The 18,047-nt window shown below is 40.2% G+C and overlaps 1 protein-coding gene across 5 annotated transcripts in view; it reads left to right on the plus strand.

Moving 5' to 3' along the window:
* The window catches only part of spsb4 (splA/ryanodine receptor domain and SOCS box containing 4), a 72,578-nt gene extending 54,762 nt beyond the window's left edge, over positions 1-17,816 (plus strand). For all 5 annotated transcript variants that reach the window (XM_004917790.4, XM_002941296.5, XM_031902492.1 and 2 more), the window contains exon 3: positions 17,511-17,816. In XM_004917790.4, the coding sequence (XP_004917847.1) occupies positions 17,511-17,638 (128 nt within the window). In that variant the 3' untranslated portion in view covers positions 17,639-17,816. The remainder of the gene's footprint in view (positions 1-17,510) is intronic.
* The last annotated feature ends 231 nt before the right edge of the window (positions 17,817-18,047 follow it).

An 18,047-nucleotide genomic window follows, 5' to 3' on the forward strand; every position in this document is an offset into this window, starting at 1 on the left:
CTTATGACTGTGCGGTGCTGTAAAGACTAATGTGTCTGTTTATTACATGGTGTTAAAAAGCCGCAACTAAATTCACCACACATAGGCAGGTATCACCTCCTGCATAAAATAACAAAAATAACAAAAAAATAATAAAATGACACAGTCGCCATCAAATTAAAAACATACCTTGGTAAATTTGTTATTTGTTTTACACCGTTTTTTCAGAGATATTTACTTTACCCAGCATAATAGATGGCCCCCTAAATAGTGCTCTGTGTATCAGTATGGAACACAGTACAAAATACAGAAAGGCCAGAAAACAGCCCTTTGAGCAGTAATCTCAGTAGTAGTCTCATTGGCTGTAACCCAACATAGGTCAGTTGTAGTCCAGGTATGGCTGCAAGGGAAATATTGGGCTGTGTGTATGTCTGGCAGGTTGGCAGCTTGGCATGTGTTCCAAATAAACAGTTCTTGGGCAGTACTTGCTTACCTTATACTTTTGCCCCCAAAACTCTTATGTTTGCCTTTTTCTGAACAGAAGTGTATATGTATGTATGTTTATTTATATAGGGCTACTTGTATATGCAGCACTGTACAATATATATATATATACATATATACATTTGATTGAGCATTGATTGAGCATTCTATGACAGGAAAGCGAGTCAGGCTAAAATAGTATTTCATGCTCTACTTATAGAGGAGCCAGACAAATGTGGATTCCTAAATATACATTGGCAGCGTTACATTTCTGAAAAATGACTTTAACTTCCTGTGCCCAAACTGTGATTACATTAGCTGAACAGCACTGGCAAAGGAAGAAACGACTGCCGGCAAGTTTCCAACACAGGATTGCAAAGATTTGTAATTGGAGCAGTGTTTTGGCCCAGGCTTACTAAATGGCGTAGTTTCATTAGAAAGCTCGCTGGCGCCAGAAGACATCTTGCCGTATGATGAAGTGAATTGTCAACAAAGGTGTCTTGTGAATTCAAACTATTATATGACTGGAAATGGCTGGAAATGTATTTGTTTTATATCAAGGTATACCAGCCCCTGTGCATACATTGAGAAACATTATAGGTTTGGTGTCCGTTATTATTAAAAGAAACCAAAATTCTAAGCAGCTTTGCAATATACATTTATTACAAGTTTGTAATGGTTTTTGAGTTATTTGTATTTATAATTGCTATTAGAAGCAGTGCTTGCCTTTTCTATTCTCTGCCCTGGTGGCTCAGACTGTTGAAACAATGTAACACAAGGCAGCAGCCTGACAGACCTGTATTGCTGGAGAAGCAAGACCTTTGCAACATTGTTTAAAAAGTAACAACCACACGTTCAGCAAATGCTGCTTTCAATAGCAATTACATTTACAAATACCGTTTAAAGCGCTACAAATGTTTAATTATTTCATATTGGAAAGTTGCTTAGAATTATGTGTTCTTTCATTGTGCAAAACATTATTTTTGGGGTTGACATGCCCTTTAAGATAAATATTAGACTAGGTGGTTGCAGTTTTTCATGGTAGTTTCCCCACATTCACACCTGCTGTCTTTACATTGGAAGGTGCCAATAAGGATCGCAGTACAACACTGGCTGGGGGTGAGGGGGTAATGTAGCTTAGTAGTCGATTTGGCATGTGTCTGCATGTGGCTACTATGGTTTCCTATATAGCTTCTACCTTTGGATCTTTGTTAGAACAATTTATAAAGGGAATAATGAAGGGTGTGCTTTATTGGTTTATCAATGGGCAATAGAAAGTGCTATGATGGGGGGGGGGGGGGGGGGGTGTAATATAATAACAGGCACACAGTTAACTCCAGATGTAGTAACCTATAGCAACCAGTCACATGTTTGCATTCAGCAAGCCATCCAGCGAATGCACATTTGGTCCAGGTTGGCTTGCATGGGTGCAGTGGACATAGACTTGTGCCTGTTCTTTAAAGGGATTCTGTCATGAGCTTATGGTGTATTTTTTATTTCGAAATTACACTATTTGCATTTGTGTTTTGTATTTTTTTTAGCTGTAATATTGGTGTGTAGGCGCCATCTCAGTGCATTGTGCCTGAGTCTGAGCTTTCAGAAGGAGCCAGCGCTACACATTAGAACTGCTTCCAGATATTGTTGCCTTCTTGTCCTACTTTATCCCCCCCCCCCAAGTCTATATCTGCAGCTGCAGGTCTGTGGGGCCTTCCTGTGCCCTCTCTTTGCACCCCAGTATAAAGTGCTTTAATAAAGAGGAGTGTACTTAGTATTGATTTTACAAACCTTTATTACTAAATATTCATCTAGAAAGTGCCAGTGTTGAAAAGCTAAAGATGGGCACAGAAGAGCAAGTGTCCAGGACTAGGAAAGTACCAGAGCGGTCAGTGGCATAAAACTGCTTAAGTTATTCATTATAACCCTAACTAATGCAATCATTCTCCGCTCCAGGTTTTTTTAGCATCATTTGGCAGCTCACTTTCCATCTCTGCATACAGAATCAATGCAGCTCAACAGGGTATAATGAGCAGCCATTAAAGTCCCTATGTAAAAGAGAACTCCCTATGTCTGAGCACAGAGAATCCGTAATGGTCTCTCGCTGGGACAGAACTCATCAAGTCACAGAACTGTTTTGTCATCATGTGCAGCAGGCGGCAAATATAATCTCAAGGCATGCATCTGTTAGGTCATATTGCATGTCATTTTGGGATAACTAACCCTTTCCTGGCCTAAAGGTGGCAATACATGGGCATATTTCAGCTGCCGATTCATGTCCTTCAGACCGATTTGGCAGTTTATCTGCCTGTGTAAGGGCACCCAAGACAGGCCTACCCGACCGATATCTGGCCTAAAATTGGTGTGGTCCTCGGTCCATCAGCGCATATGCCTACCATTGTAATTTGATCACTTGAGCCATACAATTGAATAAGCCTGTTATCGCCCACCCTAGGTCGGCATATTGGGAAAACATCTGCTTGTTTGGCGATTTACTGGTTACATTACTTAGGACAGGCCTGCTATCTGCGTCCCTTCCCAGAGGTGGTTCCTATAATATACCTGTAATGTAACATCCAAGAGGATGACCCCTTCCCCGCCTTTTTTGGATCCTACGCTGACTAACAGAGTCAGGACTGGATCCAAAGTATTTCCCAAAACTGCAGAGCCTGTTTCTATTTGCATACAGCTAAACACAGCTTGGAAATGCAAAAAAGAAAAAATGGCCTATTGCAGTCTTTTTTACTTTGCACGCTGCATTTGGCATCGCAAATGGGCCCTACAGTAGTTTACTAGGATAAATGTATTGTTATTGCAAAGGGAAAAAGCAGTAGAATCCATAATATCAGTACTGACGGCAGCCTATAAAAAAAACATTTTGAGAAATGACTTGGCTATGGCTGCTTTGTTGGCACTGAAGGAGGAATCAGTCTGGGCACTTCGGCTGCCCAAATAGATGAGTTACAGCAGTAGTCATGGAAAAATAGAACTTGTAGCCCATCTCAGAATGAACAAACTGACGCATGCAAATAGGGTGCCGCCAGGGTGAAACTACACACCGCACAGAACACAGAGATTGTTTGTCCTCTAGGACATATTTTAAGTATTTACAGTTGTTATTTTGTTTAATTGCAGCTGAGAAGTAAAAAATGAGCCTGATGAATAACACTTCTTCACTTGTCTTCAGAGGACTTTCTGTGTCACCATGACCCCCCCCCATTATATTCCTTTCAGTGCATAAGCTATACTGTACTATTTCTCCATTTACAGCAATGCCATGTAATTAAAGTCCTGTCCCTCCCAGGCACCCTGCTGGTGTTCCCTTAGCATCTGCATCCTTTATGTGTTTAGCCACTGGGCAGCTGTGATAATCATTATTTCTATAAGCATGTGCACTTCCCCAGTGCAATTAGCAGGGGTACCCTGAAGGTGTAAGGAATATAAGTGTGAAGATTTGGGGGAGGGGGGTCTGTACCTTGGCAAGTACTAGTGCACAAAGCCACTGGAGTAACTATAGAGGTAGCAGACCCCTAGGGAACAGGGGGGCCTGGACTACAGGGTAGCTGCAGCGGGCATGCACGTGGGGCCAGGGAAGGGCAGTAAGAAGTGGATGGGTAGGTTGCTGCGTACCAGGCATCTCTATAGATTTTTTTGTGGGGGAAGGGGGCAGGACCAAATAATGAAAATAAGCACATACTAATAATTAATATATTATTAGTATAAAAGCATTTCATTTACTTTGGTGATGGTAAGCGCAGCCCCATTGCATCAAGAGAATCACCCGTTTGTGACGCTTTTTGGAAAAAAAGTATGGCAATGGCACTTGAAACTTAACTCTGCTATAGAACTTGTGGATGTAAATGAGCCCTATTGTGAAGGAAGATGAGAAGTGTGAAAAAGACTCCTGCAAAAGTTTGGTTGCAAAAACCTAGATAACTTGATGGTGTTTATTCCATCAAGTTACATTTATAGATACAGTGCCTGCATTGACATCATTGTCGCTTATAGACATTTAGCAAAAGTTCCCTTATACGGTACGTTTCTGTTGAAATACAATGTATATCTCCAAGGACTGATAGCAAAGTGAATTTGTGCAGAGTACTGTAGCATTCAATAACAGCAATAGCTCTAAGAGAAAACGTTCTGTTTTAGTAAAATGTAATGAATGAATGAAAACATGTTTCCTTGCCTGGTTCCTACAGGAAAATTGCTAAATAACCACAATGCTATCACATAAATGGAAAACACACTATATGCCTGAATAGGATGTATATTTATACCATCTGTGGACTTGAAATGAAACTGGCAAAGTGAATACAAATGCATTTTCCCCATTATTCTACAACAATCTCTCTCTCTAAAAGAGAGTAGTAAGATCATATCCACAAGCCTGCTGTGAAGCTCCAGAAACACAACTTTACAACTCCGTTATCCCCACTCTGCAGAATGCATGCTTTATAATACAGTGGAGGGAACAAAGACTAATGAGCAATGGAATTTGACGGTACAGTTAAAGCCATCTCTATTAGCACTTAGCTAACGATATGCCTGCCTTGGCTTTGCTGCTCTTAATCACTGGTACTGAGTATGCATGATGGGTGTGTGTGCAGCGATGGCTTCACTTTATATTCTTAGGTTTATATTTATACTGCTTAGGGCAGTGGCACTTGGGGAGATTAATAACCCATAGTTAAATCTCTGCTACCACTGGCAACTAATCTCCCCTAAATGTCTTCTCACTGGCAATAAAGTGAATCGCTGGTAGGAAGGCATACGCATCGCATAGTTTTCGAAAGTTTCCTTCAGGAGACTGCAGTAGCCAAGATTTATCCACAGGCAACTAATCTAGTTAAAAAAACATAAAAAAGTAGACTCTAGTGACTGAAAAAAGAATAGGTGGGCAATAGCCATGTTTAGGGATGACAGCTCACCTCTAAAGGTGGCCACTCACGTGCCAATTAAAGTTGTAGACAGACTTTGTTGGCAGCTTATTGAGCATGTATGGGGGCCCATACATGTCCAGATGTCTGTTGTGCAGGGAATCATTGATGCTGCCTGATATACCCTGCCTCAAGTGGGCATATGTGTAAGATCCACTTGTTGGCCAGTGGATCATGTATGACAAGTTTTGGCTAGTGGATCATGTATGGCAAGTGTTGGCTAGTGGATCTTGTATGGCTAGTGTTGGCCAGTGGATCATGTATGGCTAGTGTTGGCCAGTGGATCATGTATGGCCAGTGTTGGCCAGTGGATCATGTATGGCCAGTGTTAGCCAGTGGATCATGTATGGCCAGTGTTGGCCAGTGGATCATGTATGGTCAGCTTAAAACAGGCAATCGTGATAAGTCTGGGATGACTGATTATTAAATAGTGCAGATAGCAATTACATGGTTGAGTAAAACAACAAGTGCAGTCTGCCCTGTGCATCTCTGAATACTTGATTACATATAATCCTGGACTAATGTAACACACATGACTAATGTAACATGGCATGATCTGATATGCAGTGAAGGAGAAGACTTCAACTAACCCCATGTTATTAAGGTGATAATGATCCACTCAGGGTATGTTTGAGGCCTTATAATTTAAAAAGAAAATCATGAGTGTATCGTTATCATACTAATGTGATAGGTTTAGTTGATATCTCCAGTCTATAAGGAAGAGGGACAGACAATTTATTGGCATTGCCCACCGTTTAGCCAAGGGCTGGCCATGTGCAGCGAATGATGAAAGGCCTAATGATAAGACAAAAGCAAAACAAACCATTGCTAATTTGGATATGTTCTTCCAACTGAATGAATTCGGCCTCAATAATAAAAGCCCCAGCTGAAAAGGAAAAGAATGACAAACAGGCATAATTGTTCTTTCCTCTCAAATAACTCTAGGGTAGCAGTTAATAATATATGCCTTTGCTTTGGCATGTATGAAACCACTGACCTTTCTTCAGCTGTAGAGGTGGCTGTGGGTACATCTAATGAATTATTTAACTATTCTAGAAACCTGAATTGAGAGGACTGTTTTGCAAATATAGAATCAGAATCCATAATTCTATGAAAGTCCTGTAAAATATCTAAAGCAGAACCTCCACAGAACGTCGACCTTATTCCTTGGTGGTTACTTTTAAAGGGGTTAATAGATGGTGAGCTGGAACTTCAAACCCAAATATAAAGCAGTCTCATATAAATGTGGGATCGAAAAATGTCTTTGTCCATAATATGCCTAAGGTGAATACAGCATAATCAGTAACTTGGGTTTTCCCAAGTGAATCCATATTTGAATAACAAATGCTAAATGCTCTTGGACTTAGCCCATGTAATAATGCAGGAGGAATAAAAGACTATCACAATGGGAGGACTTACTTCCTTATAGAAATGTTAAATAATAGGGTTGCCCTCCCCTTTTCTACTGCAACCTTTACAGTTCAGCGCACCATAGTGACATAAAATCAAATATTCATAATATTTCCCCTGAAGCTAGGACCAAACAAAGCCACATTCTGGTGGCTAAAGTTCTCTTTACACATTTGTATCACTTGCCTTACTCCCTTTGAACGGAACCCTTTAAAAATGGCACTGATTATATTGATCCTGTCCAACCTGAGAGAATTTTCCAATTCTTCCAGTTTCAGAACCTTTAATATTCCCATATTGATCTGTCAGAAACCACAAAAATTTACCACCTGTTCCAGCCTTCCCGGAACCAGCTGAAAATATCCCCTAAAATTTATATGGATAAAAAAGAAATACACTCATAATGCATCCAAGGGTTCTTATGCAATGTAATAAATGGGGCAGTGTTTGTATACAGTTTATTAGCCAATCGGAATGCAACACAGGGAGGCTCATTTATCAGCATTCTCGTTTTTGTGGTTTTAGAGGTTTTTGAAACCACGACTAAACTCATTTCCACAAATGTCAGTCATCAAAAATCCAAGTTGAAAAAGCACAAACGAAAAAAGACACGGAAAAAACATGAAACCGCAGCTTTTTTGTATTGTCACACGTGCAAGGAAGGAACATCTGCCATTGACTTCTACATGATCTTGACAGGTTGTAGATGGCGTATTTTTCTTTAGGATTTGTCCGGATTTTTGCTTTACGGGTTTGTCGAATAATAAATCGCGAAAATATTGATTTTTTTTTCCCCCACAAGAAAACCTATTTTGGCACAAAGAAAAACAAATTGTGACAAAAAATCGAACGTTGGTATATACTCCCTTGGTGATCATTTGTCTGAAAAGGAAAATCTTATTACTTGCTATATGTTACAAGACTTTGTGCCAAATGAGTTTCTTTTATTATGTAACTTTCAATGTAAACATAGAATGAAAGACTTATTCTCACTTAAACTCACATCTCTTGGCCTGTCTTCCTCCCTTAGGCAGATTTATTTTTTAACTAAACTGTTTTTAATCTCTAAGCCTAAAGACAGCATGGTATCCATGGACACAAAATGCTCTTGGGACAGAACCACTGTAATTGCTTGTGGAACTGCTAATATAATGTAGGGCATGCTTCATTTTTCATGTGGAGCATACACCTCGATAAGAAGTGACCTTTGAATTGGGAGGGTGGGCCTGTGTGTTTAAGAGAGAGGAATGCAAGTGGAAGATAATAAGTAGACATGAAAACAATATCCTGGGAACCATGTTGGTTTTATAGACTAAATACATTTCTAGAAGTGTGAACAGAGGGAATTCCTGGCCTACTGGCCTCAGGCTCTGGAATCACTGAGTTTGATACAGATTTACTTAGAAGTCAACGGTGAGCACAGTATTGGTATTGTGTGTATAGTATATCAGCTCAGTGTAGTGCATTCGGTTTTATACTGAGTTAATCCTTTTATTATTTGTCTACCAACAATATAGAATATCGCTGGCAATCTGTAACTTTTTCTGTGTTTCCACATTGCTGTTAAAGTAATGGACAAGCTGCATGCCTGGTTCTGGTGCCATGTTTGCTCCCATTGAAGCCATTTCAATGTTTGATGTTAAACAGGCAAAAACCCTGGGACAGATCTTCAAAAATAAGATCATCCCAAAAAATTCAGAACCGTTGGCTGCCCTGCCTATTACTCAGAGCACAGCAGTGTATAGAGCAGCTAAATTAATCATATTTTAGTTATTGCTGAAAGTGTAATACATGGCTTAATAATGGTGAATTTTGTAAAGCTCTCTTGGCTTTTAGGATGGTGGGGAGTTTTACTATCAGCTCTATGAAAAGTCACTGTTCCTTAAAAGTAAAGGCCTAGCAAATATAAACAGCACAAGCTTTTGGGGGTGACCCCTTCTTCAGGTGCAGTGATTTAAAGGCATTGCCGACACACACTGGTGTGCTTCTTCCCCTTTGCAAAGATACATGGAAAAAAGGCTTGGGAGCGGCTGTGGAAGTCAAGCACCCTTTGAGAACATGTATGTAAGTGGTGTGCTGAAGATTTTTCTTTATGTTGATTGAACTCTAGCAAATATAAAGCCATTGATATCATGGAACTCAAATTGAGAGGAAAACCTGCTGAGAAGATCCATACTCTTCCCTCAGCAAAGGTCCTTTAAAAATAGATGTTGCTGTTTTCAAGAACTTCACACAGATCAATAAGCAATTACATCTTCATTTCCTTTTATGTCGACGCGTAAACTATAAAAGACAGGAGATTGTGCATGCCTACCAGCCAAAGCCGCGTCCAGGAAAAGTTTAGAATACGTAAAACACGGGGCAACATTTGATGTAATGCATGTAAGGCAAAGTTCACTTTATGTAACAGTGTTTTTAGTTGTCCCCTCTCCCTTCCTCTCCTTCAGTCGTCTCATCCTGTCTAGACTGACACACCATGTACCCACATGCACTCAGCTCTCCCTTCTCTTTTACTCGAGGCTCATTTCAACAGCAACTTTAAAACACTTATGTACCTGAAAGTTTTTGGATGTATTTTTTTAGCTTTTGTCTTGAATTTTACAGTTGTTTGGCACAAGAATTTGAAGATGCCTTGGACATGCTAAATACTTTTAAGATGTGTGGTTTAGCAGAACAAGATACTAGTGCAGGATCACTCTAATCCTAAGTATTTTAGCTGGAGCACTGCATGACTGCACTGCGGGCCTTCTGCTCATGGGTCCATGATCCTACCTTGACTAATGAGCTACTGTGTGACATTTAAAGGAAAACTATACCCCCGAACAATGTAGGTGTCTATAAAAATATGTTGCATCAAACAGCCCATATGTAAAACCCTGCTTCATCTAAATAAACCATTTTCATGAACAGACTTTTTACGATTGGGTAATACTAAATAGAAAATTGCCATTTTAAGTACTAAGTGCCACCCCCTGGGATCATACGATTCAAGGTGCACACAAACAAACCTAGGGCACACATACATGTTAGGTCACATGAGACAAATAATGGACAAAGTTCTGGAAGATGTAAATCGATATTATTTACTCATATATATATATATATATATATATATTCCAGTTTGATTCTTCATTATAACATTTAATATATCATAGGACTCATACTGTAGTCTGTAATGATGTCTCAACATATGGCCTTAGTTTGTTCTACACAGAGACCCTTGTTGTAGAAGTATCTTTAAAGGAGAAGTCAATATACAAAGTATATATCGTACTGCCCTGCCTCTCAACAGTCATTAGGCTAGAAAATCTCTTAACATGTCCTTTAATGTTTCATAGATCTAGTTTTTTTCTCCTCACCTATAAATTGTGGCTCCCATTTTTAATAGCCACCTACTAGCACACACGGCTACTGTAGGCCACAGAAACTGGGGACGGTCACTTAAAGGACATATGTGCTTACTGTGCCAATTTAAGTTTAATTTAATGTTTGCATTTTTATGTCCCAGAACTTCTGTCTTATGCATGTATATATAGTTAATCAGCAACTCCCAGTTAAGCCAAAGGCTGTAAAGAAGTGCTGAAAGTTGTAGTTCAGCAGTATATGGAGGCTCTCAGTTTGCCTCTCGCAGCTAAAATCCTTCTTGTATAACGGTGTTTCAATTTCCTCTTCAAAGTTATTGCAACTCATTCAAGCCATCAAGTAGGCACATTTTAATTAAATCACTGGATTTTTGCATGAAAACAGCAACAGCCCATTTATGTTAAAGAATCCATTTTGACGACTGGAATGTGAAACTGCATAATCCCTCTTTTTTGAGCTGAATGTCTGGTATTATAAGACCAGAAACTGAACTGATGGATGTGCCTCATTGAGACCAACTGTTGCATCTGGTTGAACATAAAAACCTTGGGGTCAAGCAGTGGCCAGATAGCGGCTCATAAAATCCTATTCAAACTTTCAGGAAGCTCTGGAATACTAAATAAGGTACGATAGAATGGAGCATTACAGACAAGTCTCTTTTATTTGCACTTTGCACACTACCCTCTGTTAAGTAAATGGTCCCTGTAATGTATCACACACTTAATAAAAATCATATTGCACCAGAAAAACAATATAATCCAACAAGGGCAAGATTGTGATAGAATAGTTGTCTTATGGGTTGGCCAACGTAAAATTGATTTCAATAGTATATATTTCAATGATGGATAAAGTAGGATTTGGAAATGTAGGAACATTTGGGCAAATTGTAGGTGTGCCTGTGTGTGCTGTACAGTGCATAGTATGGGGTGCAGGGCAGATGTCTGTAAGGGCAGTATGGCAAGATGGGTAATTGTTATTTTTTTTTTTTTTTTTTTATTATTTAGCTTTTTTTTCAGCAGCTCTCCAGTTTATAATTTTAACAGCCAGGGTCCAAATTACCCTAGTAACCTGGCATTGGTTTGAATGAGGGAAAATAAATAGCAGAGGGCCTGCCTAGAAGTATATGCAATAAAATGTAAGAATAAGAATTATATTGTAACCCCAGAGAGCAAAAGTTTTTTTGGCTGTTGGGTCAGTGACCCCCAAAAAATGAGGACCAATTGAAGTTGCTAAGAATAGGCCAATCTATAACATACTAAAACTTAATTTAGAGGTGAACTACCCTTATAAGGCAAAGGGTGCATGTTAGTCGTGCGTAGCCCTACTGTACTTCATGAGCCTCGGGGATGTCTAGTCGACCACCTTCCCGCTGCTGTTTATCTACAACACACAGCTTCCTCTCATAGCTAAAGGCTCCCATGAGATTATGAGAGTTGTAGAAATGTGTGTGTTTGCTAGAGTTGCCACTGCAGAATGTTTTGCCTTTATGGCCGCTTGTGTTCTTGCTTTTCATTAGCTATCCAAACACCCCCTATAATATACTGCCTTTCAGTGCTCATTGACACAGTATACTGCAGCCATTGAAATGTTTAATGGCACCCAGGTTCTTTACCCACAGTGTTTTCTAAATGCTCAGGCTTTTGGTGCAGAACTGGTTTATATTAGTGTGCATGGAGAATACTCATTTTTATGTGCAGTAAATGGTCCGTGCTCATCTGCTTTCAAAATGTGTTAATTAGATTACCCCAGAAGTAATGTTAGTAGTTTCCAAAGGCTGCTAACAAATCAAATTTGAAGGAATTCCCTATCTGAGAGGCCATTTGTCAGGCGAAATGACTGCGCCACTGATTAATTTACCTGCGTTTGAGCCAAGATGCGCGTGGCCTGTTAGTAACTCATTCTTAATTCATGCCGTTGCCAAGAGACCAAAAATCAATTGCAGTGCATGAAGTAAAATGGCACCGGTATTCCACAAGCATAACAACACCCTAAAGCCAAGGGCACAACAAAACGGATAGACAGTACCTTGCTCACAGAAACCTCTCACTCTCATCTTTTAGCCACTAAAGTGTTAGCAGCGGGCAATGCCTCGACCCGCTCCACCCAGGGCCCAGGGAATAATTTAGATTGCTGAGGATGAAAGCCATCCGCAGGGAAGTGGGAAGATGAATGAGCAGAGCAGCTATCTGCAGTGCCGTCAGGCTGTTATAGTCATTTTCAAACCATAGGCTGGAATAAAAGGCTGTGCCATTACTGCAGGGACAGTTTCCAGAAAATCTAGTTGTAGCATGAGAAATCCCATGTGAGCGCATAAGAGAAGGCAGCTAAACTAGACATTTTTCTTATATTAATAGACACTGCTCCCCTAGGACTTTGAAGCTGAAATAAGAACTTTAAAGCTGACCATACATCTAAAGATCTGGTCATTCGGTAATATCAGGCTGATCCTGTAATTTGGATCATAACAGCCACCAATGCTTGTGAAGGCCTGATAGGAAAATAAAACCTGTCCAACTGATATCTGGCCAATTTTTAGCCACATATAGTTTGGGCAGGCCCTTCAGAGGGCTCCATACACAGTCCAATAAGATGCCTATTTGGTCACAAAGGGTCGATTCTACCCTGTTATTTTTTAACTGGTGGAAAACCTGCCCCTAACTGCATTGTTGAATGATTTTGGCAAATAAGTATTTTTATGGGCAGAGAAACACTACATGTAATATTAACTAAGGCTAATGTTTGGCATTTTTTGAGCTGGCAGAGAAAACTTCATTACCAACCATGCCTCTTGTCAGACATATACAAAAACTGTTCTTCTTCCCTGTTGTTTGAGGGTTGGGAGGATTTGCTCTTGTGAACTCCTGTACATCTCTACTACTATATGTTTGGGATCTATTATCCTGAATGCTTGGGACCTGGGGTTTTCTGGATAAGGGATCTTTCCATAATTTGATCTTCAAGTCTACTACAAATTATTTAAACATTAAATAACCCCAATAAGATTGTTTTGCCTCTAATAAGGATTAATTATATCTTAATTGGAACCAAGTACAAGGTACTATTTTGTAAAAATTTGAATTATTTGCTTATAATGGAGTCTATGCCTTCCTGTAATGCAGAGCGTTCTGGATAATTGTTTTCCGGATAACAGATCCCATACCTGTACAAATCACTAAGTGCAAGTATTGATTCCAAGAGTACAGCTATCTCATCAGCATTTGTTATGCTTACAAGTCTCTTTGTAAAAGCAAATGGAAATGGTGATGAGTCTGTAAAGCTGGGTCTCTGAGCACAGGTACACTGCATCATTATATGGCCATACTCTCTGCAAATCTTACTGTTTGCCCTGTAGCACAGGCTTTCTGTCTTTGCATAGACCCATGGTCAGTGTATTTCATAAATAGCTAGTGTATGTGCCCCTGGATCTGTTTAACCCTAATAATCCAAATCCCAGTCAATCCACTCCTAGTGCTCTTACTACTATACACTTAATGCAGATTAATGTATTCCCAAAGACTGCTCCATCTGCCGCCACATCTTCCATTTATTATGCCCCTTGAAGCTGCAAATTGCAGAACAAGCATTGCGACTGAAGGGGGAGACACTTTGTAACTGAAAGCTTGAACTCAAAGGCCATAAAACTCCATATCACTCATCAGGATAGTTGGCTCCAGTTCATAATATGATACCATTCATGTATGTGAGTCTCACTTAAGAAAACAGGATGATAGGGTATTACTGATAGATCACCTTTAATCACCCATAGATTTACTTTATCCAGTGCTAACCCTGCAGCTCTTGTCCAGCACATGGTGGCTTTGTTTTTAAGCCGGGCTGCTTTGAAGATTCGCTGTTGCATTAAGTGAGTTTAATTTGATCATTTCTGGCACAAACTAAAATGAGTTTTTGGATAAATTTGGGCTTAGAATACAGAGAAAGGAATCACTGACCAAGAGGTTCCATTTAAATATTCGGAAAGGATTTTTTACAGTGAGAGCTGTGAAGTTGTGGAATTCCCTCCCCGAATCAGTCGTGCTGGCTGATACATTATATAGCTTTAAGAAGGGTCTGGATGGATTCTTAGCAAGTGAGGGAATACAGGGTTATGGGAGATAGCTACAAGTACAAGTTGATCCAGGGACTGGTCCGATTGCCATCTTGGAGTCAGGAAGGAATTTTTTCCCCTCTGAGGCAAATTAGAGAGGCTTCAGATGGGGTTTTTTGCCTTCCTCTGGATCAACTTGTAGTTAGGCAGGTTAGGTATAGGCATTATGGTTGAACTTGATGGACGTATGTCTTTTTTCAACCCAACTTACTATGTTACTATGTTACTATGTAAGAGAAGAAAAAAAAACTTCAAGGAAGATTTAAGACTGTTCTGCTAACTAGCCGCGTAAATATCATGTTATTAAGGAATGTTTGTTCTAAAGAACACAAGTCACTGGGATGAGTGGCGTAATGTTCTGCTGGTGTGAAATTGTGATAAGTTACACAATATTTGGAAAAGGGCACATTCAAAAACAGTGTTCAAGAAATATTTTAGCCCATTAGTTGCTTTGTGATTGGTATTGGTTATTTCCTTCAATAAACACACAATCATGAAGTGAACACGCTGGGGCGTATTTACTAAGGGCGGACATACAGGTATTATAGTATAATTGGTATACGGTCTTATGTGATATACTATCAACATAAAGACTGTTGCACATATTCATAGGAAAGATCGGCTGCCAGGCAGGCCCTTCATTTAAATGCATTTCCACTGAAATAAATGTGGGAACAGTTCATAATTCATAAGCAAGATGGAACTGCTGTGAAGAAGATTGTGTTGGAATTGTGTAATAGAAAGCAAAGTAATATGATAAATATTGAAAAATGCAAAATAACCTTTCTATAAAAAGGTCTCAGTTCATTTAGTTTAACAGTGAATTGCTATTGGTTGTAAAGTGTACCTTGCTAAAAGCTAGAGCAGCCGGATGTGTGTGTATATATATACAGGCACGGGCAATTGAAGGCCCTTCAGATTTTGTTGAGCTACAAACCTCAGCCTACCAACAGCTGAGGGTTCTGAGAGTTGTAGCCCTTGACCCAGCAGCCAGAATATTTGGGCCATAGCACTCACTAAACCTGACCTGCTGCATTTTACCTACAGCCCCATTAGGGGGCTAAAAGAATGGAGATGAGGCTGTAGGAAGGATGGGGAAGTATTGGTATTGGAATGAAAAAGAAAATTGCTCCTACAACTTGCAACCCCTAACCTGACCCCAGTTTGCAGGACTGGGCTGCATAAAGTGCGACTAACCCCTTAACTACTAGCCCTCTTACACAGCTTTCTTACCTAGGTCATTAACTTCTTGCAGTCTGGTTAATGGTTTTTGGGAGAGGGGCAGCTGTGCATAGAAATGGGTATTTTAAAAGTTAGGGGGCATTTGTTTTTCCCAATAGAAATGATTATGCAAACCCTGTCCGAGTCCGTGTGCTACAGAGGATCCCAGGGCAGGGCAGAACCCCACTGCAGCTAAAGGGTTAGTGTGAACAAAATGCTTTTTTTTCATAGGCAGGGCTGATACTGGAAAATGCTTCAGCCTTTATACAGTACGTTACTGTACAAATCCGCATGACTAGTATTTTCATAGCCTATAAGGAAACCTATGGTTTCCTGTGGAAAGAAAATCCACAGCAGCCTGCAGTGTCTGCGGCATGTACAGTCCAACTCACCAGAGCTTAAAGGAGCTGGTTTCCAAATACCTTAATGCTTTCTGCCACATTTATTTGGCAATGCCTTTCAAAACACGAGATTTGACCTTAGAGCAGAATTTGCTGCTGGCACGTTGCTTTCTGGAACAGAAACATGCTGAAATCTAGTCAAGCAGAGGAAAGGATTCCTCACGTGGACAAAAAAATCAAATCCCAAATTCTATTCAGATTCCATTTAATCCCAGTTTTAATGACCCTGTTATACTGAGGGGCAGTATTTGGGGCACCAAGTAATGTCTGAAAGGCACAAGAACCAAACAAACAAATAAAAAACTGGAGCATACCACTTATATAATCAGTTATATGAATTTGGTTATATGTCACTCTCTTAGTGGCAGCTGTGGCATGGGGTAGCGCCAGTGAGACACCAACATTAATAGATCTGCAGGGACACTACTTGGTTATACCTTAAGGTGGCCATACACGGGCCCACTATAGCTGCCGATATGGGTCCCTTGGACCGATTCAGCAGCTAATCGGCCCGTGTATGGGGAGAGCAGAGCGGCCTGGCCGACCGATATCTGGCCTGAAATTGGCCAGATCTCGATCGGCCAGGTTAGAAAATCTGGTCGGATCGGGGACCGCATCGGCTCGTTGATGTGGTCCCCGATCCGACTGCCCCATTGCCGCCCACGTAATCCGATCGTTTGGCCCCAGGGCCAAACGATTGGATTATTATTTTTTTACCTAAATGCTCCCCGATATCGCCCACCCGTAGGTGGGGATATCGGGGGAAGATCCGCTCGCTTGGCGACCTTTACAAGAGACACTGACGCATTTTCAAAAACTGTCTGTATCCTCAGAAGGACATGATATCCTTTCTATTTTTGGAAATGTATTTACCATGGTAGAGCCATTAGATTGTAATGCTCTTTATCACCCGTAGGCTGCCCACCAAGGGGCCTATTATTATGCTGTGTAAAATGAAATTCTCTGAAAAAAAATAGTGTAACAAGTGTAAAATCAATGGTGAATTTATCGAGGTGTGTTTTATTTTACATGTTCAGAAAGCCAGATTTGATGTTATTTTACGCCACTTCAGACCTTGTGTAATTAAGTTTCAGAGGAAGTCCCTCTAAAAAAAAAATTTGCACCATTTTTTTACGCAGCGAATCTTGGGATTGTGTTGCTGCTGTTTTTTACCCTACTTAATAAATCTGCCCCTAAGTGTATCAGGTAAAGTAGCCAGAATGCCACCATTGCTTAAAGGTGCTCTTGTTGAGTGTTGGAGTAGCGGCATTTTTGCAATTAAGGATATTTTAAAGAAAAACATGCCCTTCCCAGGATGTGAGGTCCTAGATAGGAAAACGTGAGAGTATCCCATTCCCACTCCAGCTATATTAGAGCACACAAGGCGAATTTAAAGAGTTTCTCTGCCTGCCCATAGTGCTGGAAATGTCACAGACAGTATGCTATTATCCGCCTCATGCTGTAGTGTAGTGTATACACATGGAGTATTCCCAAAATCTCCTACACTGAGGGCTGTAGTTCAGCATCATCCCTGATATAGCCTTCCCACAGACCTGCAGCCTAAACATGTACAGCTTCCACTCACTGCTAATCTTCTCTTTATGTTTCTTACAGCGGAGCCGCTGCCTTTAATGGACCTGTGCCGAAGATCAGTCCGCTTTGCTGTAGGCAGAGACCGTTTGCACCAAATCGAGTCTTTGCCTTTGCCTCAGGCGCTGAAGAACTATTTACAGTATCAGTGAGATGTTGCAGATGCTCTTCACCTCAGCCGGACATCAACAAAAAAAATGGAATAATGCAAAATGGCAGATATTGTTTACATGGAAACAAAACACCATTGTGGTGGACACTTATGCGTTATTTAATTTTTAAAATATATATATATATATATTATAAATATAGTTTTGTTTTCTTCTTGGACGTCGTGCCACAGAACCCAGCTTGAGTTACTGCTAGTGGGAAAAACCTTGCCTGATTCTCCATAAAGTATTAGCATTTTATTTCCAAACCTACATAAGAGGATGTTGGATTACTAGTTGGCCTCTCACTTTGGATCCATTGCAATCTAGATTACTAGAGCTAGAAATATATGTAAAATCTGGTTTGGGTGACAATATACAAAACTCACTGCTTAATATACAAAACAAAAGG

Source organism: Xenopus tropicalis, chromosome 5 (genome assembly GCF_000004195.4).
Source record: "Xenopus tropicalis strain Nigerian chromosome 5, UCB_Xtro_10.0, whole genome shotgun sequence".
In the NCBI taxonomy this organism is placed as follows: domain Eukaryota; kingdom Metazoa; phylum Chordata; class Amphibia; order Anura; family Pipidae; genus Xenopus; species Xenopus tropicalis.